The sequence below is a fragment of the Xyrauchen texanus genome, chromosome 43 (assembly GCF_025860055.1).
Source record: "Xyrauchen texanus isolate HMW12.3.18 chromosome 43, RBS_HiC_50CHRs, whole genome shotgun sequence".
NCBI lineage: Eukaryota > Metazoa > Chordata > Actinopteri > Cypriniformes > Catostomidae > Xyrauchen > Xyrauchen texanus.
In genome coordinates, this window is record NC_068318.1 from 10,537,344 (window position 1) to 10,559,505 (window position 22,162).

Sequence of the window (22,162 nt, forward strand, 5' to 3'; positions counted from 1 at the left end):
AAACTAGTCATGACGGCGTGAAGCTATGCTTGTTTGAGAGGCCATGGCATGGGAGCAGATGGTGTTTTTTCACATCAGGTGTATATAGAGCATTAAATACATATTGTTTTTTTCTGTGCTCTAAATTTGACATCGTAAGCAATCTATTGTTGGAGAAGTATTTGCTTTGGAGAAGACTCCCATGAGTCATTTGTCTCTTGGTTCATGTTCTAGATTTGCAAAGAGCTTCCTGTGTCAAAAGAGGTTGAGTAATGCATAACACACACATGTAAACCTATTAATACGTGCACATGTATACGCGGATTGCTTGGCCAGCACTTTTATGTTTTGAAACTTGAACACGAGTTTGGCTGGAGCTTTTGTTCTGAGATACTTTGTCAGGAATGCTTTTTCATAGTGGAATCCCCAGTGACAGGGCCTTCGTTGCCCTGCTTGAAATACTGTTCCATTTATTAATATGAGGAAATCTCTCCAGAAAGGGAGTAAAGCCTCCAACATGCAAGTAGAGGGGGCCCATGGAACTGCTGTGGTTTGCTGTGGAATGAGCCAGATTTAACACATGAATAACAGAAACTAGAGCTCCGCAAAACAACTGGCCATAATCTCATCTATTGGGGGAGGAGGTGTGCTCACCACCATTTGTCTAGTGGTCTGCTTGAACCCCATCTTTGGACTGAACTTTTTCATGTGTTTCTCTTTAAAATGTATGAATATTACAATGATTACAAATTTAGGGCCCAAGCTCTGAGGGTGTGGAGGCCCTATTGTTCTAAGGATTATTTTATTAGAGCCCAATCATTGAATGTATGGAGGCCCTATTGGTCTTCTAAAGATTATTATTATTATTATTATTATTATTATTAGTAGTAGTAGTAGTAGTAGTAGTAGTAGTAGTTGGGCCCAAGCACTGAAAGTGTGGAGGCCGTATTGTTCTTCTAAGGATTCTTATTCTTCTATTCAAAGTTTTCGGGTAATTTTGGGGTACTTAAAATGCTTGAAAACACTTAACAGTTTGCACACACATCAGAGTCACATTATTGTGGCTATTGTGGGTCACTGTTGTAGCACCACAACCTGGTGGACGTGTGGCACTTTTAATAGACTTTGAAATATCCCTGTTGTGTTTACCTGAATTGCTTCAAATGTTTTAGAATAATGTCAGAACAGTGCAGGTTTAAAATTCTGAAGGGATTCTTGATATCTTAAATAGTGTTGCCATGTCAATGCATTAAATGGCATTAGTCCTTTTTACGTATATTCACATGTTTTTTAGATACTTGGCATGCTTGAATTTACATGATATTTTGCACACACATCAGAGTTGTTGGTCATTAGGCCTGGGCAAATGTTATCACATGGGCGTGGCCTGGGAGGTCTGCAGCGCCACCTTTTGACAAAAGAGGTGGGGTAAAATTTTTCTATGGTCACAAAACTTGCTACATGTTGTTCTCATCAAGCCAGACAACATTCATAATTAAAGTCATCTGCTCTGCCCAACAGGAAGTCAGCCATTTTGGATTGAATGGGCATTTTTATTTTAATTGCAGGCCCTAAACCTTTGAATACTCTTTGGGGATTTATGTGATTGTCACCAAATGTAGTCAATATTATGCCAAGACATTTAAGATGCTAAATTGCTAATGGATTTTTGATATACCATGTTGCCATTGCAGGCAACAATTTAAGGGCAAAAATGTGAAACAGGAAGTTCCTTATGGCTGGCTCTTCCAAGCTTTATAATCAGAATTAATTGTACCTTAGATTTTGAAGCCCAAAAAAGCACATCCATCCATCCATCAAAAAAGTAATCCATACGGCTCCATGTGGTTATATTTGGGTGTAAACTTAAACAGTGGTACCTCAAGAATGCTAGGTAGTACAGACCAAAGCTTGCTCTCTTTTTAAAGGAGACACTTGGCAGTTTATTGTGTATTTGAAAGCAGTTTTTATAAGTTAAATAAAAAAGTTATAGAACTTGCAATGAAAATGAACTGCACACACTTTTTACTTTTATATAAATAAAATATACTAAAATTATCAACGGAAATATTCTAAATTTTAGGTCAAAATATATAAAAAATGACCCTTTGGTGTTAAATATCAGACGCAGTACCAGAGATTTCCAATAAAGGACAGCCAAGATCCATTGGTGAATGATTCCCAAAATACCACATCTATACAATAGACCTTTTTTCACAGACTGTGATGACGCATTGCCATGTTATTTATTAGCATAAATATATATATTTATTTTACCATATATAAAACATTTTTTGTGGAAAGTATTGAGTGTACATTTATAACATTATGCATATTGTTTTATTACCCTAGAATTTGTTTTAAAAAACGTACCACAGCTGCGAGGGGGTTTCGATTATAGCTGCTGAGAGAGTGACAATACATTTGTCATCTTCTCCCATCTGACTGTCTTAATCCACTGCTCTTTATTTATTTCCTCTTCTGGAAAGTCATTCAAACGTAATAGTGGATTTTTTCTTTTGGTCTTGGAGCAAATGGATTAGTGAAAATAATATTTGCCATGATCTCCCATCCCATTCCTGCTGTCAAAGTTTACTCTGCAAACGTTTACTTCCGTGTTCCAAAATCTGGATTGTAAAAAAAGCTCTATTATCTGAGAAAACTTGGCTGGAATTGGCATAAATACATGAAGGAATCAAAGTAACAGTATAATCACATTAGGGTTTGGGGTAGGGCTTAATACAGCCTCACGTCCATTTCACATCGCAGGCTTGACCGAGACGTTAGCATAGCGTCAGCTTTACTACAGTGTAACTGCACCTACAGACTCGAAAGGGCTTTTACTCTGGAAGCATTTCTATAGCGTCACAGCAGCGGTTCTATACAGAAAAATACTGTGATTTCTACGTTACTAAGGTAAGTATTTGTTTTAATAAAGACCATATCTTTAAGATTGTTATCAGGAGTGGGCCATTGATAAGTATTACAAACTTGGTTATCGTGAAATCTTATTTACATGAAGAGGTGGACCACATTTGCATCTAAAAAGTAAACAATAGAGCACTTTGTACTTTTCCACCTCCACAATCAGTCTGGTATCATCCATTGTTGAACGCGAATGAGATTCTGAATTTGCTGACGTCACGGTCTGTCACGTGCACGTGTTTAAAAGTGAAAGCAAACTCTGCTGTGATTGGGTAATGCTGAAGCCTATAGACCTGTTCTATGTTTAATAATACATAAAAAATGTTGTCTCATATTTTCAGGTTCACAAGTTTTAGATTACTTAAGTTTTAAATGATAAACCGTAATTCTGATTGAGATCTATAATGAACATCCGCCACCCGGATTGAGGCGAATCACTACGCGACAACAAGGACCTAAAAGCACATTGGGAATTGGGCATTCCAAATTGGGAGAAAAAGAAGAAAAAAAAAAGATCATGTGAAGTGTCACTGAACTTGTCTATGCTTAAATCCTGACGGTGTTTAGCTGTATACAGTTGTGTATCAGCATTCACAATCCTGAACATCATCGTTTCTTATTATCGTTGATTATTTATATGGGTGGGTTGATATGGTCAAAGATACACTTAAGCAGGTTTTAATAGTTTTCTTGGATTTCATAAACAATAACCCTATGTTGTTTGTTTTTATTTTCAAAGTAAAGTTCATCAAAACTGTTTGTTAGTTGAGGGTGTAATGTTTGTTCTTCAGCCAGATCTCAAGAAGGAATTTATACCCAGACCCCCTTGGGAATTCATGAGACTGTCACCACATTATGCCAAGACATTGAAGATGCAAAATTCTGAACAGTTTTTTTTATACACTCACCTAAAGGATTATTAGGAACACCATACTAATACTGTGTTTGACCCCCTTTCGCCTTCAGAACTGCCTTAATTCTACGTGGCATTGATTCAACAAGGTGCTGAAAGCATTCTTTAGAAATGTTGGCCCATATTGATAGGATAGCATCTTGCAGTTGATGGAGATTTGTGGGATGCACATCCAGGGCATGAAGCTCCTGTTCCACCACATCCCAAAGATGCTCTGTTGGGTTGAGATCTGGTGACTGTGGGGGCCATTTTAGTACAGTGAACTCATTGTCATGTTCAAGAAACCAATTTGAAATGATTCGAGCTTTGTGACATGGTGCATTATCCTGCTGGAAGCAGCCATCAGAGGATGGGTACATGGTGGCCATAAAGGGATGAACATGGTCAGAAACAATGCTCAGGTAGGCCGTGGCATTTAAACGATGCCCAATTGGCACTAAGGGGCCTAAAGTGTGCCAAGAAAACATCCCCACACCATTACACCACCACCACCAGCCTGCACAGTGGTAACAAGGCATGATGGATCCATGTTCTCGTTCTGTTTACGCCAAATTCTGACCCTACCATCTGAATGTCTCAACAGAAATCGAGACTCATCAGACCAGGCAACATTTTTCCAGTCTTCAACTGTCCAATTTTGGTGAGCTCTTGCAAATTGTAGCCTCTTTTTCCTATTTGTAGTGGAGATGAGTGGTACCCGGTGGGGTCTTCTGCTGTTGTAGCCCATCCGCCTCAAGGTTGTGCATGTTGTGGCTTCACAAATGCTTTGCTGCATACCTTGGTTGTAACGAGTGGTTATTTCAGTCAAAGTTGCTCTTCTATCAGCTTGAATCAGTCGGCCCATTCTTCTCTGACCTCTAGCATCAACAAGGCATTTTCGCCCACAGGACTGCCGCATACTGGATGTTTTTCCCTTTTCACACCATTCTTTGTAAACCCTAGAAATGGTTGTGCTTGAAAATCCCAGTAACTGAGCAGATTGTGAAATACTCAGACCGGCCCGTCTGGCACCAACAACCATGCCACGCTCAAAATTGCTTAAATCACCTTTCTTTCCCATTCTGACATTCAGTTTGGAGTTCAGGAGATTGTCTTGACCAGGACCACACCCCTAAATGCATTGAAGCAACTGCCATGTGATTGGTTGATTAGATAATTGCATTAATGAGAAATTGAACAAGTGTTCCTAATAATCCTTTAGGTGAGTGTATATCGAACTGTGTTGCCATGGCGAGGCAATAAATTAATAGCAAAAAATGGGAAACAGAAAGTGTCTCTTATCTTCTGTGTGCAATGTGTGTTGTAGATCAAAATTGAGATGTATGTTTAGTCTTGGGGGATAATCACATGGATTTGATTATTTTGGGTTACGGTCATAGCGCCACCACCTGGCAGCAGGAAGTGTTTATCTTACTACAGTCTTTAAAATAGTCCTCTTTTATTTACCCAAATTGCTTCAAAAAATGTTTTAATAATGTCAAATGCCAAATTCATGTGTCCACGTTGTATTGTTTTATGAAAGCCGCTGGGTGGAAAAGGACCAGTTGTGCTTGGGCCCGTCATCACTGCTTGTGGCTATATTCCTATTGTTCGAAATTTATTGTGATATGATCTCTCACTTACTTGAAGTTAGCAATGGAGAATTGTTCCCTGTTTGGGGAGCAAAGCTGCAGGTGTGTGTGGTTAAGTGTATTAAGTTCAGAGTCTGATGGATATCAGATGGATATCAGATGGATTTGTTGAATGTAGTTTGAATAGTGTGTTGATGTGGGCTTGCCAGTAGGTCACTTGTCAGTGCCTGAGGGAATGCTTGTCTCTCTGGGTGTATGTTCTTTCTTAGTGGGTGTATCTAGAAGTTCCTTGAGTGAAGGTCAGTCCACACACGTGTTCAGAGCAAGAGAACAGCTGATTGTCAGTCAGATGGGTGGATGGCGAATAAGAAACCTTGCTGTCCTGCAATGCTGCAGTTAATTGGCTCAATCCTGCTCCTATTTATCATTTTGCAAATCCAGATGTGAACCATCTAGCTTCACACAAATCAAGTTACTGTAAATCTGATCTCTGACCAGGCAAGCAGACAATGAAAGCACATAGACCAAGAGGCTTGTTCTCAGCCCTGGACCTGGTACCTGCAAGGTTCTGACTTCGTGCAGGGGCATCAGTTGTCGGTCTCCCAACAAAGTGATTTAGTCACTGCTTGTATGCAGTTAGGCTTTATCCTAATGACACCGGAAAGTTTCACATCCAAACACGTCATTAAGTGAAGATGCAGTAAACCAGGTGTAACAGACAATCTGATTTGTAGAACTTGTGGAGCACTCAACAGCAGCTTTGTTCAAATTTAGTTGGCTCCATGCTAGCCATGTACATGTCTTGAGGTCAGCTCCATCTTGGACTTATCTACTCATTTACAAGGTTCCTCAAAGAAGAGCTGGATATTAATGCATATCAAGCTGATCATGTTAGCAATGCAACTGATCCAATTGACTGCAAACACACTGGTTTGGCAGGAGTACAAGATATTATGGAAGACCAGACTCTGGTTGCATGAGGTGGCCACACAGTGCATTACATTTTACACTTGAGCAGAGACTACACATGTAAACCATCTCATGTAAATATTTAAAACCAATAAATATAAAAAGTATAAAATAATATTTTTCATAAAGAAAATGAACCCTACATTTTTGATCATTAATCAACTGTACTTTGTAAACCCCATATTACTGTAACATGTCAGGAGATTTTACTTTTACTGTTTGGTTTTAGTGATGATTCTCATTACCATAACATTCTGGACAATATTTTGTTACGTTAAAATTATTACCAAAAATTAAAGGCAGTACCAAGCAAGTACTACTTTGATGCATAAATACTTAATTTAAATAATATATACTGTAATTATTTTTCACATTGCGGTAATTAGAATATCATAATGACGATCTTTTTTCACATTGTGGTTAATGAGAATTGGAGGTTAAAATGTGTGTAACTGTCATGAGAAAATGTCACAATGTAAACAGCCTCAATGGCCCTAAATAAAGGCTTCATTTTCTATGTGCAAGATATAATTTCTGTGTTTATTTTTATTTTTAAATAAAATAGAATCAGAACATGTTCTTGACAGGTTTTGTGAGAGATGTTTGCAGGGTAGAGATAACACAAATTTTGCTGCATCAGCTGCTGCCACTGTCAGACGATGCTGACGCCCTCTTTATCATCTTTGTGACGCACTGTTCATTAGCGTCACCTTCAGCTCATACTAACCCCCCCATACCCTGTCTTTTATAACTGTTACATTTTTAGGTTTCACTGTGAAACAATAGATAAATGTGGCTTTGCATTCCATTGTTCTTGCTCTTCGAAGCAGCAGGATTGTGTAATTTTGTAGCGATGTGGGCCCAGACATGGAAATCTTAATCAACATTCTTGGAATGATAGGGAAGCTTTGGCTCAAATAATTTTTTTTCTTTTGTTATTTAATTTACTTTTTTCCCTCTCCTTTGCACTCTCAAAGGGAAGTAAAACATTCCAATTCCTTTTCTTTTTTTTCAACCCTTCCCTCTGGCTGTCAGTAAAGCTCAGTGTTTTCCTAGAAGTGACACTGATGCTATTTTCAACACTCAAGTAAGCTTAAACATGGTGGAACTAACGGAATCAGAGGCCAGGCTTAATTTTGCTGGCTTCCAGAAACAGCGGCAAAACATGCTGAAACAATATTAATATAGAGTTCCTATTGTGTCAAGTATTATGATTCTGTTAAAGAATGATGATTCTGTTAAATTAGATTCTGTTGCATTTGAAATCATTTAGTCACATTCTTCACTCTTTACACCTGTGCTAGTGGCTTAATCTGACTACCACCCCTGGAGTCGCAAGTTTCAATCCAGGGCGTGCTGAGTGACTCTAGCCAGGTCTCCTAAGCAACCAAATTGGCCCAGTTGCTAGGGAGGGTAGAGTCACATGGGGTAACCTCCTTGTTGTCGCTATAATGTGTGGTCCTGCTCTCGGTGAGGCCGAGTGATGGAGGACGAATCTCATTTGCCTCAGATTCTGAGACCGTCAATCCGGGCATTTTATCCGCGTTCTACAAGCCACGTGATAAAATGCCCAGATTGACGGTCTCAGACGCAGAGGCAACTGAGATTCGTCCTCCATCACTCAGTTTGAGGCAAGTCACTACGCCACCACGAGGAATTGTGGCGCATTGGGAATTGGGCATGGCAAATTGCGGAGAAAATAAAGAAATACAAATAAATAAATAAGGATGCTGCCATAGAAGACAACTGCCCATGTAGGCAGGAGACAGCTATACAGCTTACTAAGTTTTGGCACAGAGTCTAAAAGAGTTATTTCGTTAAAAGAGCAATAACACAGCTGGCGTTGAACGTCCTTTTCAGGACGCATCTTTATAAAGATGCCTTTCCGCCCCTGTGTATTTCCTGGATGCGGTAGAGTGCTCTCCGCTTCTGACAGCCACAGGCGCTGTCTCGTGTGTCTGGGCTGCAATCCCTCCCGGCCAAGCCTGTTCCCCTCTTGGGATCTCTCAGTGGTCCTCTCGGGCCTTGAGAGACCTCCCTTCGAGCCACTAGAATCAGTCGGACTCAGGGCCCTCTGCCTGAAGACGGCCCTCCTGATCACGCTCGCCTCCATCAAGAGGGTCGGGGACCTGCAAGCGTTCTCTGTCAGCAACACCTGCCTGGAGTTCGGTCCGGCAGACACTCATGTGATCCTAAGACCGCGACTGGGGCTACGTGTCCAAGGCCCTAGCAGACATATGCAGAGCAGCGGGTTGCACAACACCCAATACCTTTACGAGCTTTTACAATCTCAGGGTTGAGTCGCTTTCGTCCCATGTTTTCTCAGGTCTGAGCCGGTAGAACTCGGTAACACGCTGACAACTGACCGGATGGATCGCTTGCTCCTAGCGACCTTTCCCTCCGTTGAGGTAAAATCATGCACTCTTGTCCCAGGAGATCCCACTAATTCGGCTCCCTGGATGACTCCTCCCTAGCCCTCTGGTCCGCGAATTCAGCGGAGCAATTCGCCGACTGAATCCAATGCGGGTATTCAATCTACCCTGTACTGGAATAGGTGCTCCACAGGACGGGCCCCTATGTGGACTTATCCCCCTTCGTGTATTTTCCGCGGTATGGTCTCCTTGTGAGTGGACCCGCGTCTCCCTTGGGCAGTCCTCACGGACTCCCGGTCGCCGTGTTTGTAGCAACTTCTCCCTCCCAATGAGGTAAGATCTACCACCGCACCATTCTCCACATGTGACCTAAAAGCCAATGTGATGTATTTCACAACTCTTTACCTCCCTTAGTCTGGGCAGGTGTGGTCTCCGCAGGGTCTTTTCCCCCTGAAAGAATAGGAACTGGGTAAGATCGCCTTCCCCGATGCGTATGATAGCATTAAGATGGCCAGAGCCGCATTAACTCTATGCAAGAAACATAGAGAGAGAAAAGGCGCGGCTGGCATGGCCTGCTCCCATGCTTGGCACGTCGCCTTGTTCCCCCCTGCTGGGGGGTAAAGAACCAGAAGGCTCTGGCGATTTTATGTGGCGTGGGGGAAGGGTACGTGCAGTCTGACACAGCTGGTCGCTTTGACATGTAAATTACCTGCCCACTCCTGTGTCAGCAGTACACGTACATGGCTCAGTGCATGGAGTGATTTCAATTAGACACCTAATGTCGCTTCTTCAACACAACGTTGAAGTGAGCGACAGACAGGGAATGTCTAGGTTACGGATGTAACCTCCATTCCCTGATGGAGGGATTGAGACGTTGTGTCCTCCAGGCCACGTTGCTGAACCCAGCCACTGTTGCGGCCAAACCATTTTCGGCTCCTCAGAAAAATCCTGAATGAAAGAGATGCATTTCCCCTCCTTTATACCCGTATGTCCGGGGGTGGCACATGCAAATTCTGTCTGCCAATTTCTCATTGGCCTTTTCTCATAGATCAGAGATGCAAATGGTGCTCAAGCGAGACCCCTAGTGTCGTTCTTCGACACAAAGTCTCGTTCCCTGCATCAGGGAACCTAGACGATATAAGACAAACCCATCTGTCAACCCATCTCCCCACCCCAAAATGCCCAACTATGACATCTCCCAGCTTACCTTAACATAGCTGGCTAGAGCCGAGCCTGCATGTGAAATAGGGATGTGCACTAGTAATCGAGTACTCATTCTGTACTAGCTACTCGAGTATTATAAACACTACTCGAATATCACAAATTAATTTTCCTATCAACATTTGGCTGCCATGAGCAGTGCTAAATTACAGGTTTTTCCCTCTGAATCTCTTTATAAAATCAGTTACAACTGAGTCCACTGGAGGAGCGTTGTGGATGTGTGTGGTGTTGAGGTGTTGGATGGGAGAAGAATATATGGTGGTATCTGAAGCTATATTACAAGGCAAAACTTTTATTCTTATTGAATTCTACTCTATTTGTATTCAGTTCTTGTTTCAGTCATACAAACCAACAGACAAGGATCTTTTATTTGTGGAAAAAATGCCAAGCGAACTCTGAAGCTTATCAGACCAGTATGTGTGCATGAAATCTCTCAACACTGACTGAGCACATTTTATAAAAAGCAAAAATTCACAACTTGTTTTTCTGAATAATAACATATGAAATGATAAATATGTGATGGCCTTTATGTAGACTTAGTTTAAGTATGTGCATACCCTCATGCCATCAGTATTGGTTTCTTTGTTATCTCCAAAGCTATTATAATTATTTTTGATATTGTAATATTAGATTTTAGATTTTCCAATTTATTAATAATAATAATGAGGTCTGAGTTTGGTTCTTTTAAAGGGGACTCAAATTTGAACACCTTTTAAGACTTAATATTGACAGCCCAGCAGGGGCGATTCTAGGGTCAGAGCTTTAGGGGTGCTGAGCACCCAATGAGCCCCACTGCCACCACCCACCCTCTTTTCACACAAAAACAAAAAATATGTCTATTGAGAAATAACTTTATCATTTTAACATTGGTTCAACTAACTCCAAAATCCAGGGTTTTTTTCTTTTTTTTTTCAGACCTTTTCAGAGCACCAGCTTAATTGTGAGTTCACACAGACAGCCCCCTGTAACAAACACAAAACCTTCTTCACTCAGCTGGTTTTCCTGACTGTTAACTCCATGTGCCTCCTTTTGTATCAACAGTCATCAGATTGGTTAGATTAGATTCAACTTTATTGTCATTGAACAAAGTAACAGGTACTTGGACAACAAAATGTAATTCATCTTCTGTAAATTATTTACAAAAAATGGTTCTTGAAAGGCTCTTTTTTGTGTGCCAAATTGAGACAGCTTTAACTGTTTAGGACCAGTGTCCTTATCCCCTAAGTCTGAACAGCTCTCTTCTGTCTCTGCTGCTTTGGCTTGGTGGTCTCTATGTTGCACTCCCTCTGTCTCTTCATTTCTTTCACTAGTCAATTCCCTCTCATCCCTTATGGACTCTCCCTGTTGTTTTCCTCCTCCTTTATTATGAAAAAATGTGGTGTAATATAATGTTACAAAAAGTAAATGTAATATAGGCTACTTAATGCCAATAAGTTAGTATAGGAGTATGAGTAGTTACTGTTTTGCTTGCCACTATTCACTATATGTCAATTTACTGTTGTTGTTTCCTCACCTGGTTCTTCCTGCATGCTCTCCCTTTCCCTTTCTTCCCTTGCATTATCTGTTACTTTAGCTTAACACTTTTCAGAAGAACAAAAAAAACTAAAAAACAAGACAGAGGTCATTAATAATAATAATACATTTTATTTATAGGCGCCTTTCTTGACACTCAAGGTCACCTTACATCATCATCAACAATAACAAATTTAAAAAGCAATGAGACACAAGACAATTAAAAAAGTGCAGTTATGGTCAAAGGGAATAAGCTATTCTAAACAGATAAGTTTTGAGTTTGGATTTGAAAAGTGGAAGAGAGTCAATTTTACGGAGGTCTGGTGGAAGCGAATTCCAGAGCTGAGGAGCAGAGAAACTGAAAGCTCTACTCCCCATAGTAACAAGACGGACACGGGGAACAGTAAAATGAATAAAAGAAGAAGATCTTAGAGATCATCATTATGGACTGTCCCTAGTCTCTCACCTGAATCTGTCTTTTTTCTTTTAAAGAACTGTCGTATGTCCATTGCTCACTGGCAGGCCACACACACACACACACACACACACACACACACAGAGAGAGAGAGATAGAGAGAGAGAGAGCGAGAGTAATGCTAGGAGTTCAGGGGTTCAGCCTGGTTCAGGTTAAATCCTCTGTGTGTGAGGAATGAATAAATACAGCAAAAGAAAAACATTAAACTTTCTTTTATTGTCTAGTTTGATAGTCAGCCACAACTGAAAAATAACAGATATAAATCTAGGAATGAATAACAATTCATTTAAAAAGCCACAGTGAGTGTTTTCACACATACTGGTGGTATACAGTGATATGTTTGTTTTACTCTGGTCCAAACGCCAGGGCTTCATGTTTCCATGACGACTGACCAGAAAAGACGCCCGTGATGTCATGTTTACATGACTCCCGATTGTTAAAATGAGTATCAAATTAACGATAAACTTTAACAACAGAGACACACGTACGCACAGGTACGCAGTTTATTTGTCGCCCTGCTGTTTTTGTTTCAAGCTCTAGCAGTTAATAAACAGAGCTGCATGCGTCTTGCGGAAGAACATTGTAACCGGCGCTACTTCTCTCCGTTTATGACTATGGACGAGTCACCCAGGTCCTCTGCTACTCCACAGCGGCGGCGACCCGCTGGACTAATATAGTCAGAAAATAAACACTTATTATAGGTGTACCATGGTGATTCAGGATACTGACTCCAGTACTCACCGATATGGTTTCGGAATCGGAACAACTCTAGGTAAAAGGAAAGAAGTGTGAGACACAGCTTTGGAGCAACTTAGTTGATTCACAACACTACATAATGGGTTCTCAGTCTGCGTGTGTTTCGCGCTGGATGACGGTCGTGCTGAGCGGTGCAGGTACAGAGGAGAAGAAGATAAGAGGATGACACCATTTGCTAAGCGGGGGTGTTTTCATTTTCATCCTTAACACATACATTTTAAACCACAAACTACGGAGTATGTTTTGGACATTATTTAACCTTGTCAAAGACTAACAAAAATTTTAGAATAACAACATTTCTTACTCCAAGTTTTAGGGGTGCTGAGCTCATTTTAAAAAGGGGCTAGACTCGCCCTTGCAGCCCAGTATGGGTAAAACAGGAGACGAAAGGTATCGTCTGCAAGATTGAAGTGTTTGCACTTCATTCAACATGAGCGCTGCCATTTCTGTGTGAATTTATGGTGTTTTGTTCTTTTGGCCTTGATATCTTAGTAGCAGTATGATATGTTTCTAGTTGTTTATCATATCGATGTTCAAATCACAATCACATATGATTTCTTGACTGAATCGTGCAGCCCTAGTTCTGTTTTGGGTCAAATTATGGTCAAGTTTTTCTGGCATCATGTTCTTTCAGATCTTAACTACATTAAGCTCTTACAGATGCGTCTTTAGTGAAACATACAGGAACCTGCCTGTTTTATTTTTCAATCAACAGTAAGAAATAACAGATCATTTGCAAAAGGGATTCGAGCATGCAAGCCATTCAGTCTTGTTGAAATATTTGTTCTGTCTATTGTTCCCTTGGAAATTCTGAAAACACAGAAGCACTGCTAATAATCAGCAGAAATGTCCTTTACAATGCTTTGATCCATCCTAGAAATGTACTGTCCTTGGAGTATTTTGCTTGCCATCTTTACTAATCATAGGGCAGCATAAATACCTACTGTGTACTGTCTCATTCCCTTTTGAACATATTTCTGAATTTCTCTCTTGTGTTTCCCAAATTTCCTCCACATCATTTACCATAGCAAACACTGTTCACTGCATCACTGATCAATTCAAATCTCCCCTTCACATTCTGCCCGTTGAAAAGGACTGGCGCTAGTTCTACAACTTTGTCCTCATATTACATTGGAATTAATTGGCAGATAGCACATATTTTCTAACTTCAATAAAAGACAAATCACATAATTGTACTTTGAAGCTCACATTTCAAACTGAATATGTTAACTAATAAAATTAACTAATGCCATTTAAAATGCATTTTTAATAGGGCTAACTGATTGCAAAATAACCACACCTCCTAAGCATTAGTAACCGTCATTGAATGCATTTGAAGACTAACAGTCTGATCTCAGGATTGTTTGGTCCCATGATGTTTGTACTGTACAGTGCAAACTAGTTTGCTAATTACCCTAATACAAATTTTGAGCAAACATTTAAAAACATTTAACACTTAAAATCGCATCCAGTATTGGTTTTGATGATTCTAGAACTTAAAGGTTATTTGTGTCTTTTTTTTTTGTATTACACACTTTCTTGTATCCCATCTTTTAATATGCTGAGACAACTTTAAGTAAGCTATTTGTAGGTCATTTGAGCATCCCAACTTGCTATACTGGCTCAACCATTAGGGAGTGTTCGGTAAGGCTGGGTATTGATACAGAATTGGGCGCGAGTGAGTACCACATTATAGCGACTATGAGGAGGTTACCCTGGGCCAATTTGGTTGCTTAGGAGATCTGGCTGGAGTCACTCAGCATGCCCTGGATTCGAACTCAAAACTCCAGGAGTGGTAGTTAGCGTTTTTACTCACTGAGCTATCCAGGCCCGCTGAAATATGGTTAATTTAACATGTTTGCAATGATGCATACTAACCATTCTAAAAGAGCTGTTCAGCCGTGACGTCAATTTGTAGGCGAACCCGGCAGTCTTATTTGTCTTGGTTTCCCTTGGTATTTTCCTGTGTGGTTTTATAATGCGAGTTTTGGATTTATGAGTAAAAATAATGTCTGTGGTAAACATTACTTCACGATACATGGACCTTTTGTTCTACAACATATATTACTCACTTTCATACCTCAAACCCATTGGAATATCCAGAGGGAAACCATGGAGATTTCTCTTCCGGGTTTGTAGACTACAACCTGAACAGCTCCATATCACTGCATCCAGCATTTGTTAACATCTGCACTACTGCTTTGCTGACTTGCAAATGGGACGAGAATCAGCTGAGGCCTGATTTTATTTTTGCTTTTTTTTTTATTTTATAGTGGGAGATGTATCAGATGAACAGGTATCTTCTAAACTCTGACTACAGTACCACATACTTCTACTCTTGTCTCCTCATAATTAAACATAATATCTCCCTGTCTCTTCATTACACACACAGATAAAGAAATACTTTGAGCTGGAGCCACTGGCACGAGGCAAACGCTGGATTCTGGAGGGCAGCGCTGTGGACAACATGGATGCAGTAAAAGAGAGCTTCACTCAGCTCATTAATCTGCTCGAGGAGAAGGAGCAGGAAACGGGCAGGATATGACCAAGGGAAACCATTCCTTCATCCATCAGACACTAGCGATCGCCAACTCACCACTGGCCAGCACAGCCCAGTTCACCATGGCCACTGTGCCAACTACATTGTTACTCCTTACTCTGTTACTGTGATGTAACATGAGCCATGGAAAAATGGACTTTGCCACTATTAGTAATCCTTACATGTAAGGATACATATCTGCAGAGAAATGCAAACTTAAGAACCTCTGAAGTTTGATACCTTCTCCAGACCACATGTATTAACAGAGAACAAACATTCAACACACAATTACATTTGTCAATTAATATGGTTCTATCTGTCCTCTTTAATACAGACCTAGTTGCACATTGCTACTAAATGGATAATGTAATCACATACTTGGTCACGTAGGGCAACTGGAAGTCATGTTTTTGTAGTGTGTAGTTTGTTTTTCTTAGCACAGTGTGGCGTGAATGATCGTGCAAATGAGTGTTTGCAAGCGAGAGATGCCAGTTTGTACTTCAAAGTCTTACAATGAGTGCTAATGGATTTTTAAAACAAACGTATTAATGTGTTCTCACAAACAACTGTCATTAGATGTAATTTAAATAGGCAGTCTTAAACGTTTGTGGCTGTAAAGTGAAATGTGAATTATGACTGATTCCAAAAATCACAATGATATGAAATTATTCTTCTCTACCTTTATAGGGTGAATTATAAAGACACATTCATGAAGTTATTCAGGATTTTATCATTTTTAAAAGATTAGGGAGCCTTGTTGAGGGCAAAAGGATGTTTTCATAAAGTATTATTTCAAACCAGAACATATCAAGGATTTTGCTCAATTATATCTCTATCTTGGTTGGTGACGGTTGACAATACCCTACAAAATTATTGAACTGGTAAACAACTTATACAATCTTCACCAGGTGGACTGGGATAGAGCCTTAAACTTTGTTGGATATTGTATTTCATTTGTTTGTTTTTTATTCTTTTTAATTTCTTTTGGCCAGAATGTAAAACACTCTTTGTATAAGTGCTCCTCCTATTGTCTAATGGCCTCCTGTTTAGATGGCGTATAGTGTATGCTTTTGTTCTCCCGATTTCTGTTTTTACACCCATACCATCTCCAGAGATCTAAACAGAGAAAGCTCAGTCTGAGTGTTACTCATGTGATGCAGCCAGGCTTCCAAAAGCAAATTCCCTTGAAAAATGACCACCACCTGGATTTGCATAGTCATTGTAGAACTTGCGCAACAACGTCTTTTGTTTTATTTATATCTACAAATGTTATACCCACCAAACCAATTCAGCTGCCTTTTTGTAATTCAGATAATTTTACATTTGTTACAGATTTTGTCTTGTTCTTAGGAAAGGACATGTGCTTGTCTGTTCTGGAAGAGAGGAAAAAATGTCTTGGTGGACTTTTGAGCAGTTTATCATGGTTGGCGTCAAGTCATTCACATGTTTGACAGTGTTTATGTATGCATACGTATTTATACATCATTTCCACTGAGTAACTTGTAAAATAAAGGCTGAAGAAGGAAACGTGTCTTTCATGATTAGTGGAATTTTCTACAATAACTAAGGTGGTGGAAAAGGCTGGAAAACGTATCGGTTACCTAACGTAACCTCGGTTCTCTCTAGATGAGGGAACGAGTATTGCGTAAGCTAGCTTACGCTACGGGAAAGATTAATCTTTTCTGAGATATTGAAGCCAAAAAAATTATCCTTAATTTTTGTATCCATTGTCAACGCAGTGCGGCAGCTGCAGACCTTGAGCGGGCTAGCTAGCGAGCTCATAGATTGCTCTGTGGCAACTGCTGCAGCCTATAGACGAGCTTGGGCGAACTCGCATCCAATGAGAGGCGTCCGCGCGCTCACTGCATCAAAGCCCGCCAAAATGGGCATGACTAGAGTGCATATAAGCGTAGTTCGTAGGCTGGAACCCTGATTTTCATTGACTGAAGCGAAAAGTCGCACGTGGCGCTGAAGCACGGCCGGCTACGCAATACTCGTTCCCTCATCTAGAGAGAACCGAGGTTACGTTAGGTAACCGATACGTTCTCTTACGAGAGGTTCTCTCGTATTACGTAAGCTAGCTTACGCTTACGGAAACTCATTGTCAGCGCCGTGCGTGCCAAGCATCCACTGTATGAGCCCCAGGGAATTAAGGGGTACCGGGGAGCCCTTATGAGTGGGGAAAAATATTTGGCCGGCAAGAATGCGGGTCATTGATTGTGTAATACATAAGCACATAGTGGGAAGGGAACGACAGAGCGGCGGTGCCGGTCTGTGTGGAATGTGTCCCATCAGTGCAGCTCACCAGTGGAGCTGTAGCGTATTAAACCGCTAGTAGTTTTGCCTGCAGAGCGGGCACTTCCATATTGTAAAATCTGACAAAGGTGGAGGGAAGTCCATCCCGCTGCCACACATATGTCGTGAATGGAAATCCCGCTGGACCATGCCCACGAGGATGCCATGCCTCTAGTGGAGTGAGCCCTAATGCCCAACGGGCATGGCAGGTCTTTGACGCGTATGCAGCAGCAATAGCGTCCACTATCCATCTAGATAGTGTCTGTTTCGAGGCGCGAGACCTTTGGTGCGCCCTCGAGCGAAACGAAAAGCTGCTCAGAGCGTCTGAAAGCAGCGGAGCGCGCAGTATACAATCTCAGTGCTCTGACCGGGCAAAGGAGATTGGCGTCGCGTTCAGCTATCGGTGCTGGCAGCGCCGATAGGGAAATGACCTGTGCTCTGAAAGGAGTACCGATCACCTTGGGAACATAGCCGTGTCTAGGCTTTAAAATGACCTTGGAGTCACTTGGTCCAAACTCAAGACATGCAGCGTGACAGACAGCACGTGAAGGTCTCCCACGCGTTTGACTGATGACAGGGCAGTCAGAAAAACGGTTTTGAGTGTATTTCAAATCCACGGATTGAAGTGGTTCGAAAGGGGGCTTTCATAGTTTCGAGAACTATAGAAAGATCCCAGATAGGAACCGATGGGAGCGCGGGGGTTCATCCTTCTAGCTCCCCTGAGGAAGCGGATGACCAGCTCGTTTTTACCCCATGACTGGCCGTGCAGGGGTTCAGCGAACGCCGCAACGGCCGCCACATACACTTTGAGCGTGGATGGGGATCTGCCCTTATCCAGCAGCTCTTGTAGAAATATGAGCAGCGACGATACCCCACATGTCCGCAGGTCCAGGTCTCTGTCGGTGCACCATTTTGAGAACACAGACCATTTTGACGCATAGAGTCTTCTCGTGGAAGGGGCTCTAGCGTGTATGATGGTCTTTATTACTCCTTCTGGCAGAGCGACGGGTAGTTGTTGATCACCCACGCATGCAGCGCCCAGCGCTCTGGGTGGGGATGCCAGATTGTGCCGCGAGCTTGAGAGAGGAGATCTGCTCTCACTGGGTGGGCCACGGCGCTGTCAGTGACAGCTGCGTAAGCTCCGGGAACCATGTCTGATTCTCCCAACGCGGGGCTATGAGGAGCACCGAGTGACGTGTTTCCCTGATCCTCTGCATTACCTGTGGCAATAGCGAGACGGGAGGGAAGGCGTAAAGCGGGCTTCTGGGCCAGTCCTGGGCCAGCGCGTCCTCGCTTTTTGAGAAAAATATTGGGCAGTGAGAGTTCTCTTTGGGCGCAAAGAGGTCCATCTCTGCTCTGCCGAATAGGTGCCATAACGTCTGGACTGTTTGAGCGTGCAGGGACCATTCCCCTGGGGAATATTGTCTCTGGACAGTCTGTCCGGGCCGTCGTTCAGGTGGCCTGGCACGTCGCGTCGCCCTCAGCGGCGCAGGTGGCACTGGAACCAACTCAGTATGCGTTTCGTCAGATGGAAGAGGTTCCTGGATCTGACACCGCCCTGACGGTTTAGGTAGGATACCACAGATCTGTTGTCCAAACGGACCAGGGCGTGGTGACCCTGAATGACCGGGAGAAAGCGCCGCGGCGTACTCGACCGCTATCATTTCCAGACAATTTATGTGAAGGAGCTTTTCCTGAACTGACCATAGGTCGAAAACCCTCGCGAGACTGCGCCCCAACCCGTGTTGGACGCGTCTGTCGAGATGACTTTTCGGCGAGATACAGCTCCCATTGTCACTCCCGCTGATACCATTCGGCCACTGTCCAGGGCTGCAGAGCTGATATACAGGTCTGAGTCACCTTGATGGGCTGGCGGCCTGTGGCCCAAGCCCGGCGAGACGCGCAGGTGTTTAGCCAATGCTGAAGCGGGCGCATGTGCAGTAAACCCAGCTGAAGTACTGCTGCGGCTGAGGCCATGTAACCTAGCACTCTCTGGAATTTCTTCAGAGGCGTGAGGCTGTTCATCTGAAAAGATGCGGCTAGTCGCTGAACACGGCGCTGGCGCTGTGTAGACAAGCGAGCCGTCATTGCCACGGAGTCTAGTTCTATTCCCAGGAAGGAAATGGTCTGACTGGGCTGTAGTGAGCTCTTGGTCCAATTGACTGCAAGACCCAAACTGTTCAGATGGCTGAGGAGAACTGCTCTGTGAGACAGAAGCTCCATATGTGACTGAGCCATAATCAGCCAGTCGTCCAAATAGTTCAGAATTCGCAAACCCTGACTCCGCAGGGAGTGCGGCGCCGCATCCATGCACTTCGTGAAAGTCGCGGGTGCTAAGGACAGGCCGAGCGGAAGGACGGTGTATTGATAAACCTGGCCGTCGAGGCGAATCTCAAGAATGGCCTGTGACGGGGATTTATCTGAATCTGAAAGTATGCATCTTTCAGATCGAGAGAAATAAACCAGTCCCCTGGCGCACATGCGCGAGGAGTTTCCTGATTGTAAGCATTTTGAGCGGTCTTTTGCAAGCACCTTGTTTAAAACCCTGAGATCTAATATGGGTCTGAGGCCGCCGTCTTTCTTGGGAACAAGAAAATAACGGCTGTAAAGCCCGACTTCAGCTCAGAGAGGGTGGCACTTTTCTATGGCCCTTTTGCACAGAAGGCTTGCTATTTCTGAGCGAAGCATGCACGCTGCTTCCGTGTTCACAGTGGTTTCGAGCCGGCTCTGAAGCGAGGAGGGCGGCGATCGAACTGTAGCAAATAGCCCTGTTGTATTGTGCTTAACACCCACTTGGATATCCCTGGAATAGCTTCCCATGCTTTGAAGCGTAGCGCTAGAGGGTGAATGGCCAATTCAGCTCTGATTGCCGCACACAGAGCTGAACAAAATGTGTGAGCGCGTTTAGTGTGTTCATGCATGATTGCTCGCAGACAGCATGAACAGGCTGTTTTGTGAGTGACTTCCCGATTGGAATGAATGGGGAAAGAGTCACATAGTCATGGGCACGGGACTTACACACATAGGAATGTTTGCTGGCCGTGTAACAGAGCGGGCAGAGAATGGGCGCGCGCACGCATTTGTGGGCGCCTTCATTGACTCTGACGCTCGAGCGGTTCGTAACCGCTTTATGTGAGCGTGCTCTGGTGGGGACATGAGACATGCAGTGCTTGTGTGCAGAAGTGAACACTGGATTGTGGGCACATTTTCTACACATAGGGCTGGTCGTGTGACAGAGCGGGCAGAGAATGGGCGCGCGCACGCATTTGTGAGCGCCTTCATTGACTCTGACGCTCGAGCGGTTCGTAACCGCTTTATAAGAGCGTGCTCTGATAGGGGCATGGGATGTGTTATGCTTGTGTGTAGGGGCGAACACTGGGTTGTGGGCACTTTTTCTACACATAAGACATGTTTGCGCTTTACAAGATTTATTTGGGTCGCCGTGAAAACGGCGTTTGAGTGCAGGCAAGCGGGCAGTGTCACCGGCTTGTTGGCTGCTAAATTCACCACTGTAGTAGCCTGAGAGAAGGGGACTGACGGGGCAAAGCTTTGACGGTGGTCCGGCCGCGGCGGGACTGAGCCGTCGTTTGTTCAACAAAGTTAGGAAGACTTCGGTTGCTCTGGTTTCAGCGTTACCTTAAATCGAGGCCCGCGGGGGTGGCGGTCTGCGGCGGCTGTCTGAGCCTTGATCGAGGGCGGCCGCCCTGTCGACACTGAGAAGTCTGAGTTTGTTGAACTGGGCGCTGTGAAGAGGCTCGTGCAGGAGGCTGATCACGTGAGCGGCCTGCAGAGGAGCTAAGCGGCGCGGCAGGAAGAGGTTCATGGCTTGTGTGGCTTTCTGGACTTCTGAGAAGCGGTCAACAATGCCACTCACCGCGGAGCCGAAGAGACCGGTCGGAGAGAGCGGTGCGTTGAGGAACGTGGAGCGCTCTGCTTCTCCCATGTCGGCTAGTGTTAGCCATAAGTGTCTCTCGGTCACAGTCAGCGAGGCCATGCACTTCCCTAGAGCTTGGGCTGCAGCTTTGGTAGCCTGAAGGGCGAGGTCTGTTAGCGCCGTAGATCAGTAACAGCCTCTGGGTGCCTGCCTTTCTCATCCCACTCCCGAAGAAGGTCTGCTTGTAGGATCTGTAAAACGGCCATTGAGTGCAGAGCAGATGCAGCTTGGCCGGCGGCGGAATAGGCGCGGCCAACATAGGCGGAAGTCGCTCTGCAGGCCTTAGACGGGAGCACAGGCTTGGAACGCCATCTCGCGGAGGGCGGACAAAGGTGTGCTGCTACCGAGTCCTCGACTGGGGGGATGGAGGAGTAGCCTCTCTCAGTGGTGCCGTCCACCGACGCGAGAGAGGTGGAGACGTGGGAACGGGTCCTGGCTGAAAAAGGAGCGTTCCACGACTTTGCAAGCTCCGTATGTAATTCCGGCAGGAAGGGAGCGGCCCGGGCCGCGGGTGTAGAGCGGCGATGGCTTTGAAGAAAGCAGCCGTCGAGTCTGTTGGGTGCCTGCTCGGGGGGCGGTGACCACTTGAGCCCGAGGCGGTCGATGGCCTGTGTGAGGAGGCGTGTGAACTCCCCTTCGACTCCGGCACGGGTCCTGCTGGATTCCTGGGCCGAGGAGGAGGCTTGGGAACCTGACCACTC

General features: G+C 43.7%; 1 protein-coding gene across 1 annotated transcript in view; it reads left to right on the top strand.

Moving 5' to 3' along the window:
• The window catches only part of LOC127635997 (ADP-ribosylation factor-like protein 15), a 65,901-nt gene extending 49,144 nt beyond the window's left edge, over window positions 1-16,757 (top strand). Inside the window, exon 5 of the mRNA XM_052116342.1 lies at window positions 15,086-16,757. Coding sequence (XP_051972302.1) covers window positions 15,086-15,238 — 153 coding nt within the window. The 3' untranslated portion in view covers window positions 15,239-16,757. The remainder of the gene's footprint in view (window positions 1-15,085) is intronic.
• Window positions 16,758-22,162: the final 5,405 nt, after the last annotated feature.